Below are 15,286 nucleotides of genomic sequence, written 5' to 3'. Positions count from 1 at the left end.
CCGGGAGCAAGCTAAACCTCCTATTACCACTGACAGCTTAAAATTGCAGTAGCTTGTATTAAGTGGAGATACAGAATGAAGAACTGCCGATCACCCTAGCGCACTGGTCTCTTATACGAGCTTCGTTTACCCCAGCACAGCGCTTTGACCCCACAGTGAACATTTAGTGCCCGGGCTTCTGCCAGCATTTAACTTAGTATAGAATTATTCCTTGTAAATCCCGGAGCGACAGCAGCTGAAACAGGGCCGACTCCTGACCCTCGGGTATGTTCCTAATTATAGTGTTCTCTTGCTGTTCTTTGCTCTATGGATATGCGCACTTTCGATTTGCAAAAGGAAGTCTAAGATAACCTGGTCTGTAAAGTGAGGCAAGGTATGGACTAGATCTGTCTAGCCAAGCAAACAGCCCTTATAAAGGAGACTGTGTGCATCTCTAAGTTTAAACCATCCGATCTCCATACTCTCTGTTCTGCCTCCATAAACAAACAATCGTTATCGAGATGCGTCCCCACTACTTCGCTATCCCAGCACTGTGTGCAGCGGCTACCATCTCCAAGGCCTGCGAGACTGCGCCAAAGCGTGTTGAATGGCGCCAAATGGATGAGTCTGCTCGCAAGCAGTACATCGATGCAGTGCGCTGTCTTACTACCAAGCCTTCCCGGATTGGTCTGGACACAACTCTCTATGATGATTTCCCTTACATTCACTCCCAACTGGATCAAAAGAGTACGTCCTCACTAGTCACCAAACCTCTGTATACACACATACTAAACGTCATTCAGTCCACTCAGTTGCATCCTTTCTACCTTGGCACAGATACTTCGTGCATGTCTACGAGAGCGCATTGAAGGAATGTGGCTATGAAGGAGTCATGCCGTAGGTCCCAACGTTCCCACGTGAACAGGATACACGCGCTAACGATCATCTTTCAGGTACTGGGATTGGACCCTCGATGCCGGAAAGGTTCCCAAGTCTACTATCTGGGACGCCAAAACAGGCTTGGGAGGAAACGGTAGTCCCAATAAAACCGAACCGACGTGGGGTGGAAGAAGCTTCAGGAAGTGCGTCGATGATGGGCCTTTCAAGGACTTCTATCCTGCCTATCTTGGTGGCGACTATGACCCTCACTGCTTGTCTCGGAACTGGAATGACGGAAGAGAGAACGTTGGAAACATGCTGTCAGAGAATTACAATAAGGAGGCTGTCGATAAGGTCCAGAATATCGATAATTACAACGACTATCGTTACGACCTGGAAGGTGGTCCGCACGGTGCAATTCACGCCTCTATCGGCGGTGACATGGGCCCCAGCACATCTCCCAATGGTAAGATAATACCCCTTTTGACCTTTTGCTCGGTGAGTAACACCGCTGACCTATCAGACCCCATTTTCTTCCTTCATCATGCCCAGATTGATCGCCTATGGTGGCTCTGGCAGGAGGTGAGCCCCAAGACACGATATACTGAGTTCTCTGGAATCAAGACTCAGGATCAGTTCGACGGAACCACCCCTCCCCCCGCATCTCTCGACGATATCCTGCTCATGAATGGCTTAGCGGAGGACCTGAAGGTCAAGGATTTGATGACCATCAAGAGCTCACTTCTTTGCTATACCTACTGAGTTCGTCCTATCCATCTGCGGGGAGAGGTCTAATTCAGGGATGTAGTCGAATTCTCAACACCTTTCCCTCATGGTTTATATCCAGTTGGTTGAGCTTATCTAAGGGAAGGGAAGCCGTGTATGTAGACTTTCCGATATCAATCAAGGACGATCCCGGATGATCGTTGGTCAATTGGTCCTTAACATCCGTGATCCATTCAGTATCGAATGTTAGATCCTTTCTAATATCCCCCATACTCCCATTGTGGCACGCTGAGTATTCCACATGGAGTCTTATCGGGCCGAAACGAAAATCTAACACATTATCCTGGGCAACACAAACAGTGATTGGGTTACTCCTCTTAGGGTCATGTTTCTGATGGGTCTCACCCTGGTTGCCAGAAGGCGACAATGCTTGACTTTGATCGTGGCTTGCCGCCAGCACAAGACTTTGCCTAGTCGTGTTCCCATCATGACAAGCGACGGGATGTTCCAGAACATCTCCAGCTGCTTGCAAGCAGCTATTGGAGACAATGGCTGTACTTGACTTCAAGTCGTCACTACTGGCTTTGTCGGAGGTCATGTTAAAATCATCTCTTGCCTCATCCAGGTTGGCTGATGGTGTGGGCAACGTTGAAACTGACTGCCTAATCGTGAGAATTGTGCTCTCCCGAGGATCCGGTAATGAAAACTTCTTTTGTGTTTTCAGCAGGTTCTTGATGCTGTTGCAAGCTTCCTCCTCCAGATGATCGTTGAACCGTCTCAGTGTTTCATCCTGGGCAGATAACGCTGGTAGACGCCAGCCAGGATAGAGCCTTCCATGGCACTTTGGACTGTGAAATTTGGTGCCGGTGGTGATGAAGAAGTCGCAGAGATAGCAAGCATCTTTACTTGAGCATACCACGCGTGGCGGGTGGGGCAAGCGGAGCATCTCGATGTGATAGAACAACTGAATTTCAGCGTGGACCTTTGCGCCTTGGAGAGCCCTGAGTACATGATCGGAGAACAAGCGTTCAGTACGGACTGCGTTCACCTTTAATAAAGCGCAGATTCTCGAAAGATTGGCAGAACTTCCACGTTTACTACTGATTCGGTGCAATGTGGTAGATAAAGAAGGTGTGTAACCATCGACCACTGGTTTAGCGAACATTTCCTGCTGTAAAGTAACTGAAACAACTTCTGCTCTCCGAACGCATGGGAATTTCTTCGCCATGCGACAGAGGTACCTAGCAGCCTCCTTGTATCTGGCAACTTTTCGGATCATATTATGCAAGCTGGACCTGAGGCCCGGATCCATGAGATTGTTTGGTATGCAGTGGAGTAATTCCTCGAGCCTCTCTATCGTCCATAATTCGTGTATCGCTTCCACGATATCTCGCAGGCGAGATGTAGTTTGGTGCTTGGTCCATGCTGTAATAAGTTTGATAGCACCATTCGCCCTGTCTTCAAAACTTGATGCCGAATTGACCAACCCTCCTCGGCTCGATATTTTCTTCCGAAGCTGTCTCAAAGATGTTATAGCCAGTGACAGGGTTTCAACAGTCGGCTTTTTTGTCTTTTTCTTATTGCTTGGGCCGAGATGAAGGCGGTTGAGGATGCGTGCTTCACATACGGTTACGATTACATCGAAGACATCTTTCACCGTATCTGGTCGATCGTTAGCTATTCTACGATCAGCACATAAACCTTGTCTTTAGTAATGAAGTGGAAAAGATCGATCATTCCTTGCCGTGATTGGGTTTAGTGGACGCACCATTTGAATAATTCGAAAGTGGCGCAAGTATCTTCCTTAACGCGCGATCCATTTCCAGAAGATGTATGTTGCCATCAAGGAAGTTGCTCTTATTGACAGCTATATGGACTCTCAGGGAACAACTGGCAGAAGCGCTTTCGATGCATAAAGCAGGAATCCTATTCGGATCTTCCCGAATACTGGAAAGGAAGGCCAGCGTACTCGCGAGTGCCCGCTCTTTTTCGAACGGCAAGCTGTATCCTGCTTCGCTTATCTGATCTCCGCCTAGTGGTGTGGCCTTTGGGACGCTTGGGACGCTGTGCAAGAGAAAAAGAAGACATATGTTTTCGGCGCATAAGATGGTAGGGTTCATTTTATTGTCCATATCGTCAGGTGTAGTGTGGCTATTGTCTTGCAATGTCTAAAGAGCCTCTATATGGAGGAAAGCCTTCACCAGCGTAAGAGCCAACTTGAATTCTGTAGCTTTAGACGCCGATCAAAGCGTGGCGAGTGTTTGAATAAAACGGTGACAATATATTTCCATCTTCCACTGGAATTACGAAGACAAACGAGAACAAGATTAGTGTTGGGTCAACCCTTGCAGGTCCCCCCTGGAGAGGGGGGAGGCCTACCTCACACACCAGGTCGGCCTCCCGCATCAATAGCTGCACGTTGGCCCAACTGCAGGTAGATATTTGGTCAGTACAATCCCATATGACGTGTTCTCTACGCACGCCAGTCCTCGGCAACTTGGAGCATCAATTAGATGGCTTGCATGTCGGCTGATCGCTGTTGGGCATTTATGGTAGCAGCAACATTTAAAAGACTGATGCCCAATTCTACCACCGAATTATAATAGTAGTCGCGCCAACAGCACTCAAGCTGTTCCATGCTAATCTCGTTTCCATCCTGGAGCTGCACGGTCTATTTTTCATTTACAATGAGCGCCCCGAAACCGAAAAAGCCCTGTCGGAATTATTTGGAATCTGGGACTTGTCGGTTTGGGTCGACGTGTTGGTTTCGTCACGAAAAACAGCAAACTGATCAGACGAAGGTATGTGCCTTCCCTCTTCGATAAAATCCATTCTTGGCGCCTAATTTCCATTTCACACATAAGAATTCCGCAGATGCCACAAAGAAGCCTAAAAAGGCTAAAAAGAAAGGAGTCAAAGGAGTCAAAGGAGTCAAGAGATCTCTCGACCATATCGATCAGTTCTTTGCTGGGTATCCCGACTTTGATTACAACGCCTCAAAACCAATTTGGACAGAGTTCAGGCGAATGTGTCATTTCTTTGAATGGGACAGGGAAGATGCAGAAGATGCAAGAGAAGATTTCAAGGCAGCGATGGTAAAACAGTTCAACGATATCTATGGCACAGATCCAGACAATCTTGAATCTTGGCAAAAGCTTTGTCATGTGCTGAACATCGAGCCAGTTCCTACACGTTTGGCCGCATGTCGCGAGGTAAATTCAAGAGCTTTCAGCCCCCTCTTTCTTTAGCAGGGCGTTAATTAATTCTAGTGTGTACGTCGGACGCATGTTAATTTGGTGGATCTCATCGAGACCGCGAATACTGGGGCGCCGGTTACAGTGTTTGAGACCCTGGAGCAGCTACAGGATTATACTATTGATAACGGAAGGTTCTTTCCCAAACGGAGCGCATATCATGGCGGTTTGCTCACGTTTTTACTCCGCCAGATTCTGTAGGCCGTGGGTGGATGCAATCCATACATGACATGGAAAGAGAACAACGCAACAAATATTAGATTGGTGGCTTTCACAAGTTTCAGAAAGCTTTGTTACAAGATAAACTCCTACGCTCTTCCGCCTTTACCGGCTGTTGGACACAGACTGGTGGAACGGGTTCTTCGAAACGCATGCCAAAGAGATCAGTTTATTGTAACACCGTATATTATGTTAGGGGTAATGCCCTACACAGCAAATATACTCGGTGAATCAGAAGATGGAACAACTGAAGGCATATAAGGAGGTTTGCGGTGCTCGTTTCTCTTGATGAGTGGATGAGGAAGGCTTTGTTTTCAAGCGTTTTAATGATCTGATGCACACGTCCAGAGCTAGGCCACAATGGTGGGAGAAGCACTGTGGTATTAAATACTATAACTAGAAAAACTGTTTAGCTTTCCTGCCTGTTACTGTTGCTGTTCCCTGCTTTCCATGCCAGTGCATGAACAAGTCGTATGTCAAGGAGTTCGTCTCCTTCAACATGCCTTGAACCCGTTCGTGCTTCACCAAGTCTGGGTGTGCATAGAAGAAATTAACGATGGCACCACGCAACCCCCTATCTTCCGGCATCATTGAAGCATATGCTTCCTCCACGCTGTCCAAGAACCGATCGGGTTGCAAGTTATGCTTTATGACATTGTTGAACTTCTCAAGTGCCAGCTTCTTAAGGGCGGGAACGTCATAAAACTCGGCCAATGCATACACCTTGACGTGAAGTATCGGGTAACAATCACCAATAGTGCTTTGCGTTAAAAATGATGTCAGGGTTCCTTTTCCCTCGTCTTCAGGCTCGGCGTCTTCTTTGGTGACACGACGGGGAGGCTTCTGATAGTTTTGGTGGTAGAAAAACTGGATAAGACAATCCACCGCTTGAGGATCATCCTGCGAGAGGTCGTAGTGATATGCGGATGTGCCTCCACAAGAGTCACACGAAGGATCCTGCTTAATGCTCTGGAACTGGGATTGCAGTTTCCTCGCTATGACTGGAGATTGTGGGCAGACGATGACGCGGTGAGCAGTGTAGCTTTTATCACGACAAATCAGATTGAGATCGGCATAGCTGTCATTGTCAAATGAACTAATCGTGTGTCGTCAGTACTGGGGCAAGAAAGCGGCTTCATAATGAAGTTCAAAAGGAAACTTACCTTTCTAACCACGATAAATTTAGGTTTTCCATCTTTTCCACGGTAAGGGGTTGCTCGCTTTGCAGGGTGTATCGGTTTAGAAACCTGGAAACTCTAGGGCAGCAGCCGCTGGGGAAGGGAAGACGACTTGGCTGATGAACCGGTGAAAAAGAACAAGAATTTCAAGACAGGAGTTTACTTGACGCTAGCTTTGAGCTTGAAGGAAAGGTAATGAACGACACAAGGGCAAGGCACCAAGGCAGCAGTGCAGGATAAGCATATCTTGAGATGTCTCTCAAACCCCCGCGTTTCACCAGCCTGTGTGCGGGTATGGGCGCTTAACATTCATTCACCTGACCTCTTCTGCAAACAAGGCAAAATTCCCTCCATTTTAAACGATTCAGTGAGCTGCTAAGTTTCTAGAGTGTGGCTTCACAACGATAGCGACAGCACTTTTACAATCTATCCCGAGTTACTTGTTTCCCACTACCGTTCTGACAATTTTAAAATAGAACGCCGATGTTCTCGTGAAATTAGGCAAGAGGTTGTGTTAACTAAAGTGCCAGATGATTAAATGCTCCGTATAATTGTGTCAGTATCGAGTGGCAGATGGATGTTGTAGAACAGACGCAACACCAGTTCCAGCAGGGAAGAGAGTGCATTGAGGCCTCCGTCACGCGAAGATAGCAGTTGGTAGTTGGGATGTGTAGGGTTGGCAGAAGCACATCTTCCAGCTAATCTATGTCATCTTACTGCGCAGCATGTTAGGCAGCAGTGATAGTCATGCCCAACACTGTTGGTAGTCAGCCGGTATTGAAGGTGCAACAGGAGGATGGAGCCGGGAAACGGCAACGTCTGTTTACCATTGGCTGTATGGCCATGCCGACATAAAAAAACAGGAAACAGCTACGTATCCTTACCTCTCAGTAATAACAAATGACATGCTGCAGCTACCCAGACTATTGCTGTTAACCTGGATGTTAGAAGCGGGGTAATAGCATATTCAAAACCAAGCGAGGCAATAAGCGCGTAGGTTATGGCCTGATCGGACGCCAAGAGTCAACGAGTACGAAGCTGAAAGGTCAAGATAAGCACGTCCACCTCCACTATTCATTAATTATTTAGTCTAAATCGGCTCGCTCCGGTGTAGATTCTTTAGCGGCTAGTACAACTACTTGCAGTAATAGACAACAGGGGTTTTATTACCGCCGCTGTAATCAACTGCAAGTTAGAAAATGGATTGTTTTACTCATTAATCATAGTTCTGACAATAAATAGCAATAAAGGAGTCTGTTCCTGAGCCCCCGCTGTATTGTTGGGCGCTAAACATCCTGAAACCCGCACCTACTATGAGTCCCAGGCTGTGCTGCAGGATTTTAAGCTGTTGGTCGTGATGATTGACTGGCGCTTGGGAATCTACGGCTAGTGGTCAGAGATAAGGATGTACAGAGTAAATTACGTACTTTCTTTGGCTGCACAAGAGCTCTCGAGCCAAATGTCTCTAATCACGTGGTAGAGTGATGTATCTGGTCTATTTCGTTCACAAAGCTGCCTCCAGTTTTAACTTATGCGTTGAGTCGGACACTCACAATGAGCGGGAAACTGGCGGAGGACTTCGCCGCGTTCAAAATTGCAGAAGAGGGGCAGTCGGCTCGGTTGCAGGTAAGCTTGACATTTCCTGTCGCGCAATGTCTCGATATCATACTTAATCTTTACAGGATCTGAGTTATCAAATTAAAGAATTGGTTGGCAAATATGATGACGCTCTCCGGGATCTTGAAAGCGAACGGGTTGCGAGACGTTTTACGCAACAGGAAGCAGATGAGTCGCGCGCCAAATACGAAGACTTGCAGCAATCCATGGTAAGGCTGAATTGTTTTCACGTTTCACGAGGGCTGACCAGTTCTAGGAGCGTAGTTCATTTGCTCTAGTCTTGATAGACGCCGATGCCGACTCGTACATTGTAAGCAACATCCATCTTTCATGTCACTGTTTTCTCACCGGTTCCAGTTCAAAGATGAGTACTACGCCGCCAGCGACGGTGGTAGAAAGGCGTCTCTTGATCTAAGCAATGGAGTTCGCAGTTTTCTCCAAGCACACAGGCCAGAACTGCCCGATTACCCTATTTTGATCAAGGCATATGCCAACGAGGCTGGCTTGTCCCAATTTCTTGTTTCATCCGGTATCATTAAGGCGCCCCGTGATCTCGTGGATTTTGCAAAAGACTTCACGCAGGCATCCGAGTATACCGACTTTTTACTTGTTGGGAGTGGAAAAGATCGGGCGGATAAGAAGATTCAAGGTAAGCGGCATGCTTTTTGCCACTCATTTAACTCACGCAAAAGTAGGTTCTTTAAAGCAATTTGTTCGAAACCCTACTTGTCGTCATATCATCTTTGGGGCTTGTCATGATAATTCCTACGTGCGATTGTTGGAGGATTATGCCCATGACGATTCCGTGGTTGATCGAGTTACCCTTCTTCATGGTTTCAGCGTTGGTCGAGAATTCCGTGATCTGCGTTTCAAAAGTTTCAAGATGGAAGATGTTTTCAATTCCGCGCCGGTGCGGAACCTGGCACCAACGCCAGAGCCATTGGCATCCGTTTCAAGTTCTTCGTCTTGGGCCTGTACTGGAGGGTCAAAGGCGGACGCAAGCTCTCGGGAATCTAGAGCTGAAAGTTCAGTACGGTTGAACTCTGCTGGGTACAGAATCGATGATTACCTGCGAAAACCCAATAAACAAGCTGTTAATAGCTGGTATCACAAGGTTGGCAAGGCCCAGATGCGATATTGTCGCTTGTACCACCTATCTGGGTTGTGCCCAAACTCTCCCTGTATGTATGAACATGGTCAATTATCAGAGGAGGAAAAACTGGTTTTTCGACGGGAAGTTCGAAGGGGAGTATGTAATGCCGGGCTGCAGTGTCGTGATGTCGCTTGCTTGTTTGGTCACAACTGTTCATGCAGCAAGCCTACATGCAGGTTTTCTCCAGAAATGCACAAGGTTGGTGTTTCTCAGGTCATAGGCTGAGGGGCTTTTGGCACGGGTGGAGAGTGGGATATAGGTTGAACATGTTGAGAGGAAGCAAGCCTTGTTTTCTTGCTTCCATCTATTTGAATCAGAGTTGCTTGAGACTGTTTAGCACCGAAATGGACATAAGGAGAACATTCTCTTTATCGTTGCTCTTGTATTGTTCTCTTTCATAGTCTGATTATCTAAACAGCGTTTGTTGATATATACCTGGGTTCCACGAAGTACCCCATTTGACAAAATGAAAGTAACTTCTGGATCTCTAACTGAGCGTTTTATGCAGGTATACCCAATCGTATTGTAGCCCTACCCCGCATCAGACCGATGAGTGAATTAACGTCCTGGTCGGCCTCCCGCAGCAAGAAGGTTCAGGCAATACAACGAAGGGAGACAACTTTAGTACAAGGTAGAGTTGCCCGTTTCTTCTTTGTTTTTATTCTGTAGTTCCTGGTTTCATGAAACACAGCCTTCAGCACCAATTCCTTCGAGCAGTCTAATAGACCAAGCTTACTGTCATACATCATGGCAAACACGATTATGCCCTTGAACGAGATGATGCCGAATCAAACCTCTTACTTGCACTCTCTTTCCGGTCTAGTCCATTCATCCGAGTGTCTTTCATCTAAAGGCTATGTTACAGCTTTACTGTCAGACACTGACCTCGAGAAGAAGAAACGGTGTTGCAGGTGCAACCTTAGTAGGATACCCTTTCTACAGTTGCAGAATTTTGTGAGCTAAGCTATCTATTCAGTGCTTGGAAAGAAAGAAAGGCGGCCTCGGCCGAGATCAGTCCAAAAGCAAGACCCCCCGGGTGCTTTACCAACTCAAGTTCCAGACGAGCTCGATTCACTTGGATTGGAGCACTTGAAGTTAGAGGAACCGCGCGGCCCGACACTACGCTGCCACTTCCACAACGGAAAGGCAGCGGATAAGGTAACACTCCTGATCAATGAAGCCGAAATAGGGCTCGCTAACTATCTTGACAGAAATGGACATGCTGTGGCGCGCACGTGTCAGGGCCTCCTTGCAAGCACGAAGAGCATCACCTGCCTGAACAGTCTACCCTCAAAGAGATGTCCTCTCGCTGGCAGTACTCTGTAACGCCCGCCTCAACTATAAAGAATGCCCGCAAAGCTGTCGTGATCGACTGCGAGATGGGCACGGCAGCATCCGGTGATAGCGAGCTGATCCGACTTACATTGATTGACTACTTTACCAGCCAAGTTCTTATCGATACACTCGTTTGGCCTGATATCTTGATGAGCCACCTCAACACCAAGTATTCGGGAGTAACGTGGAAATCAATGCGCGAAGCACGAAATGCAAAGAGGTGCATATTTGGACGAAAGAATGCGCGAGCTTTGATATGGAAATTCTTGAGTCCAGAAACCATCGTCTTCGGACATGGTGCAAGCTCTGATCTCACCTCATTGCGTTGGATCCATCCACGAATTATCGACACGCTTCTTGTTGAGGGAAACAACCACGATGGCAACACAAACGGCCTTTCACTGAAAAAGCTGGCTGAACTGCGGCTGCAGAGGGTCATACAGAAAGGGAAAGGGCACGATAGCCTTGAGGATGCAATTGCTACCCGGGACCTGCTCCACTGGAACGTCTTGAGACTGGTTGAAGGAAAGACAGAGGGTTAAGTGATACTTGCAAGTGGTCCAATGAGGGCTAAATCAACGCCGATCTCTTAAGCTTATTTCCGAGATACGAAAATAGCTTTTGACAAGATTTCATGCGACGCGTCGAAGAGTGGGGTCCAAAGATATGACGCGTAAAAGAATGGCTACGATTCGGGATAACGTCAGTCACACTTGGCCCGAATGAAATACAGTTTTGGAGCATCAAATGCAGCCATCCAACATTATCGTCATCGCAAACTCCAAATCAGTGGGGTTGGGCCTTGACATCATAAAGCTCCAATACAGCATGATGACGCTGAAACAATAGTCAATGATGTCATGATCATTCATCACCACTACTATATCTACAGTTGTTTGTGTTTGTACCACTTGTAACCGTAAACTATTATCTTATAAGTCATCAAACCACCAAATACAATGTCAATCCTTCGAATTACCAATAACCGCGGCCTTTTGGCCCTGCGCCCCGTCATCGCGCGCACCACAATCACTTCGCAAGCTCCTCGGGTCTCATTCATACAGAAGAACACATATGCATCTCAGGGCTACGGAGACGGCAAGGGAGATCCAGTAGCCTCCAACCCCCAGGAGCAGGGTGCCAATTCACAAGCAACACACGACGCAGAGCACCCGGGCCCAACACCACCGGCCGCCAAAGGCAAAGGAAAGCAGCCTGAGGATGCCAGTGCCCAATCCGGTGGATCAAGATCTAAGGATGCTGTTGAGAAAGGAAAGAGCCCAACTGGCGGGAAGCTTGGAGGCAAGGACTAGCGTTTCGGGGGCTTCATGGTTACTGTGAGAGGAGTCATGATATTGTAAGGAATACACAGTACCTTTGGTATGGTGGGACACCTTCTATCATTGCGAGGACTCGATGGAACTTGTACCATTAAATCGCGGATGCTTCATAAAACTATTTACGTCTACCATCTCAGTCTATGGGACTAGTTACGGCTTCCAATTCTCCAGCGCTTGTGTCTTGCGAGCCTGTGGAATCAGGTGATTCTGGATCATCACTATCTGTAGACCCTGGAGTATGGTCCTTCATCCGTAGGCCCTCCGGAAAAGAGGAATAGGTGTTGGAGTCTTTTGCTTTCCGCCTTAGCTTCTTTTCCTTCAACGTCTTTATCACGTCTGCTCTTAGCCTCTGAACAATCTTTTTCAAGAGTTCATCTCGAGTTTCTGCATCGTGATGCTCTGGAAGCCGCCAGTCCCGATAGAGGTTATAGTGAGACGAACGAATAGCTGGCTTGTCGTCCTGGAGGGCATCAAAGTAGTAGTGGCATAGGCGGCACGTAGGCTTACTACTGCCGATGTAACTCCAGCGATTCCAGTAGCTTTCTGCAGCTGTTTGTCCGTTTGTTGAAAGGTACTCGTACACTAGACCTTCTGCATGCAATCTGGGTCTAAACTTTCTGGACTGTTGAGATTTCTGAATAATCTCGTCGATTCCCATTTGTTCCAGACTATCGGCTAGTTCATTAAGGTCTGGATCTTGGCTTTTGTCTTCTGCAACTATCTGTTGAATGATGATCGAGCTCGTAAGGCCGGATGGTAAATTTGGCTTCTGAAGTCGTGAACCAGGTGGCACCATGGTAATCTCAAAATCCAAGAATAGATCGGGCCACCTTTCAGAAACTGTGACGATACCTTCAGCCGCCTTGCGGTAGGAAAGCCAACGTCCAAGGTAGTGTCGTAGTTTGCACCATGGCTCGGATCTTGTCATTTCTGCATCTTTGGCCCTCTGTGAGATCTCTGTTTGGTCCAGGGTATAAATAGCCTTGATTAATGTTTCACAGTCACTGATGGCTAAGCGAGCAGGTTAATCCCATGTCGGTCGTACGCTTTAAAATGGCGGATCACTGACACTTATCCTCCGTATTGGAGGTTGAGATATCCAGTCTGAAATCGCATTTTTCTGCCAGGTGCAGAAGGCTCTTGAATGGCTCAGACTCTTTCACATTTTAGCACATTTAACGCCAAGGAGTAACATCCTGAAACACCTACCTTCGACTTCTTCCCTTCTTTCGCAACTTTCTCGGCATTCCTGCACTGCTTGACTCAGATGTTGCAGGTACTCTTGCAGTCGTGGAATGTTGAAGGATAGTATGAACCAAAGCACGCGGCTTCTTAACGCTTTTGGTTGCAATTTGTCCGGGTTCTTGCCCATAAGATCTAACAATACTTGCATGAAATCCTTTGTCATCTGTAGGTCTCCTGGATCTCTGAAGTTGGAACCAATGACATAGTTAGGGCCAGCGGAGCCTCGAAGTATTGCGATCGCGCTGACTGTATCCCCACCACGCTCATTGTCGCAAACCTGGGCTAGTTTATTGACATAAAATCGGAATGCTTCGAGGTCCTCCATCTCCGCTTGGTACGTTCCGGCCGACTGGTTGTCGCTCTCGTGTGGATAAGTAGGAAATGTTGCGGCCTTGTGCAAGGCATCCTCCAGAAGGATGGGTTGGTATAGAGCTTCAAGTTGTTCGGGAGTCAAGTCGGCTGATCGCCAAGCCTGCGATACAGACATGATCCCATCCAGACAAGATAATAGCGGTTAATAGGATTGTCAAACAGAGAAAACACTGAGGATCGGATGGAGGCGGTCAAGACGCAGACGTAAATGAAGTTCAGTCAGGCTGCCACCTTTACGTCCTGGCGAATCATAAAGCTCCCAGAACGCCATCCCACGTAGATGACATCAGGTATTTTTGAGCATAGGAGGGGTAACAGAATGAAAGACACCAGTACTTCCAGATGGTGATCTCAGATTTTGCTTCTTCACACATGATCTATCGCGTTGATAGCGCTAGAGTTGTCCAGGTTCAAGCGCTTGACCGACCTGTCACTGGCGTTGAGGGTGTCACTTTCTGCCTTTGTCACTGTGGAAAACCAGAGGCAGCCCAGCTATATCCCGCACCATTTCCCGGATGTCATTACCAGAAATAGGCACTGATTAAAGCACAGGACTAAATGTCAAAAAGCTCAAACTCGTATAATTAACGTTAGAAAATAAAGCAAACTATTCAAGGAGTGTACATCTTCAACAACGTTCGGTATAAGGGAGGGAATAAATAGAACTAATAGGAAATGCACGACAGGTTCAAACTCCAAGATCAAAGCTAAGATACACAGATGCAGCGGCGGCGGCGAAAGAAAGATGAACGACCACTACCATGAAGGGAACAGTCAATGTTCACCGAACTCGCGGCTGCAGAGCGCTGAGAAGCAATAGTGTCCTCCATACGTTCAACCTTGATGCTCAGGTCCTGAATAATCTCATGAATTTTGACATCCTCCACTGACGGTGACCTCTTTCTGTCATGGACGTGATAGCTCGAGCTGCATACTGTTAGTTCATCAAGTCCAATGCTTGTGATATCAGACTTACGCAGCGACTGTCGAAGACACAGTGCTTCTTTGAGACCTTTGAGGACTCTGAGTATAGACAGGCTCATCATCTGTCTCAATGTTCTGACTGAAGGAGCATGTCTTGGAAGCGCAAGCGAACCATTCACTTGGAATAGGTCCATTGCCTTGGTTTCTTCGACTGTGATAGCCACATCGGCATCGGGGGTTTTGGGATGATATGCCCTCCATGTCATCCCAGGTGACAAACTGTCGCTTGTGACCTGACTCGCAGTAGTAGTAGGGACGATTGGCGCTGTTGTTGCGCCTTCCCGCCCTTACTCTAGCGCGAGTAGCAATCTGGTCGCATTCCGGGCAGGTTGGGGGATAGGTAAGAGGGAATCGAGCGGCCATGTTTGACTGATGGGGGTAACAAGCTTCCATTACTTTCAGAAGGGCCTTTGACTTGATGAGTTGAGAAGAATGGATTGGATCTGAAAGTAGGAATATAGGAAAAGACTGGGACGACGCGGTGATTTAAATATTGAGTGGAGGGCTTTGGCTCAGCTTCAGGTGCGAGTCTCATCATATCATGCACTTCCAACATTTGCGAGTCTGCCTTGGCTAATGAAGAGTGTCAACATGTATGGGGTTGGCCGCAGTAAGAGGCCGTGAGCCTGATCCTGTTCCTATCATAGAGATTTGTGATTTGGTGTTGATGTTTGTGTACCATCGCATCAAGCCACTATGAGAAAAGCAATTCCGTTGTTTCATTCGATTCTTGTGGTGACGAGACTCATTCACATAATCTTAAGCTGTAAACTGTATTCAGGCCGTCGATCAGCGAGACCCGGGAAGTGCCTCAACTGAGCTTGATTCATGAAGTGCATCTATCACAACATGATACCCATTCACAAACACTCTTTAACCGCCGAACGAAAAGAAAAGTCGTATTTCTTGGATTCCATTCTAATATTCGGCATTCAATTATTTAGCTGCATGAGAGCTGAAAATGACCCTGTAACTGGGTTGCTTGGCAGAGGTCGGGCGGCAAAT

At 47.3% G+C, this 15,286-nt stretch overlaps 9 protein-coding genes across 9 annotated transcripts; 5 read left to right on the top strand and 4 right to left on the bottom strand.

Annotated features, from left to right (window-relative positions):
• Positions 1–500: 500 nt before the first annotated feature.
• B0J16DRAFT_397919 (uncharacterized protein) lies at positions 501–1,620 on the top strand (the record flags this gene model as incomplete). Its single annotated transcript, XM_046132344.1, has 4 exons — positions 501–726; positions 783–876; positions 1,059–1,324; positions 1,382–1,620. 4 exons carry the CDS (start codon positions 501–503, stop codon positions 1,618–1,620), a joined length of 825 nt encoding a protein of 274 aa, XP_045982207.1.
• Positions 1,621–1,654: 34 nt separating this feature from the next.
• B0J16DRAFT_319377 (uncharacterized protein) lies at positions 1,655–3,716 on the bottom strand (the record flags this gene model as incomplete). Its single annotated transcript, XM_046125515.1, has 2 exons — positions 1,655–3,261; positions 3,353–3,716. 2 exons carry the CDS (start codon positions 3,714–3,716, stop codon positions 1,655–1,657), a joined length of 1,971 nt encoding a protein of 656 aa, XP_045982206.1.
• A 495-nt stretch (positions 3,717–4,211) lies between these two features.
• On the top strand, positions 4,212–5,427 carry B0J16DRAFT_371535 (uncharacterized protein). The gene is made up of 3 exons (XM_046130416.1): positions 4,212–4,385; positions 4,449–4,796; positions 4,854–5,427. The coding sequence occupies exons 1-3, from the start codon at positions 4,221–4,223 to the stop codon at positions 5,037–5,039; spliced, it is 699 nt and encodes a 232-aa protein (XP_045982205.1). The 5' UTR covers positions 4,212–4,220; the 3' UTR covers positions 5,040–5,427.
• B0J16DRAFT_121046 (uncharacterized protein) lies at positions 5,408–6,458 on the bottom strand. Its single transcript, XM_046121598.1, has 2 exons — positions 6,221–6,458; positions 5,408–6,153 (listed from the first exon to the last, which is right to left on the bottom strand). Exons 1-2 carry the CDS (start codon positions 6,250–6,252, stop codon positions 5,454–5,456), a joined length of 732 nt encoding a protein of 243 aa, XP_045982204.1. The 5' UTR covers positions 6,253–6,458; the 3' UTR covers positions 5,408–5,453.
• A 1,319-nt stretch (positions 6,459–7,777) lies between these two features.
• On the top strand, positions 7,778–9,456 carry B0J16DRAFT_285928 (uncharacterized protein). The gene is made up of 5 exons (XM_046124066.1): positions 7,778–7,861; positions 7,918–8,061; positions 8,109–8,162; positions 8,210–8,501; positions 8,548–9,456. The coding sequence occupies exons 1-5, from the start codon at positions 7,790–7,792 to the stop codon at positions 9,228–9,230; spliced, it is 1,245 nt and encodes a 414-aa protein (XP_045982203.1). The 5' UTR covers positions 7,778–7,789; the 3' UTR covers positions 9,231–9,456.
• A 144-nt stretch (positions 9,457–9,600) lies between these two features.
• On the top strand, positions 9,601–11,039 carry B0J16DRAFT_303659 (ribonuclease H-like domain-containing protein). The gene is made up of 3 exons (XM_046124684.1): positions 9,601–9,927; positions 9,982–10,163; positions 10,217–11,039. The coding sequence occupies exons 1-3, from the start codon at positions 9,753–9,755 to the stop codon at positions 10,880–10,882; spliced, it is 1,023 nt and encodes a 340-aa protein (XP_045982202.1). The 5' UTR covers positions 9,601–9,752; the 3' UTR covers positions 10,883–11,039.
• A 260-nt stretch (positions 11,040–11,299) lies between these two features.
• Positions 11,300–11,682, top strand: B0J16DRAFT_397905 (uncharacterized protein; the record flags this gene model as incomplete). Its single annotated transcript, XM_046132343.1, has 1 exon — positions 11,300–11,682. One exon carries the CDS (start codon positions 11,300–11,302, stop codon positions 11,651–11,653), a length of 354 nt encoding a protein of 117 aa, XP_045982201.1. The 3' UTR covers positions 11,654–11,682.
• A 131-nt stretch (positions 11,683–11,813) lies between these two features.
• B0J16DRAFT_267046 (uncharacterized protein) lies at positions 11,814–13,412 on the bottom strand (the record flags this gene model as incomplete). The annotated part of the gene is made up of 2 exons (XM_046123435.1): positions 11,814–12,691; positions 12,884–13,412. 2 exons carry the CDS (start codon positions 13,410–13,412, stop codon positions 11,814–11,816), a joined length of 1,407 nt encoding a protein of 468 aa, XP_045982200.1.
• A 592-nt stretch (positions 13,413–14,004) lies between these two features.
• On the bottom strand, positions 14,005–14,644 carry B0J16DRAFT_383614 (uncharacterized protein; the record flags this gene model as incomplete). The annotated part of the gene is made up of 2 exons (XM_046131352.1): positions 14,005–14,224; positions 14,274–14,644. 2 exons carry the CDS (start codon positions 14,642–14,644, stop codon positions 14,005–14,007), a joined length of 591 nt encoding a protein of 196 aa, XP_045982199.1.
• Positions 14,645–15,286: the final 642 nt, after the last annotated feature.

Source organism: Fusarium flagelliforme (assembly GCF_020744385.1).
Source record: "Fusarium flagelliforme strain FIESC 12 MPI-CAGE-AA-0113 chromosome Unknown B0J16scaffold_4, whole genome shotgun sequence".
Classification (NCBI taxonomy): Eukaryota; Fungi; Ascomycota; class Sordariomycetes; order Hypocreales; family Nectriaceae; genus Fusarium; species Fusarium flagelliforme.
Note: the sequence above shows the minus strand (reverse complement) of the source record. Positions and strands in the feature narration are given on the sequence as shown.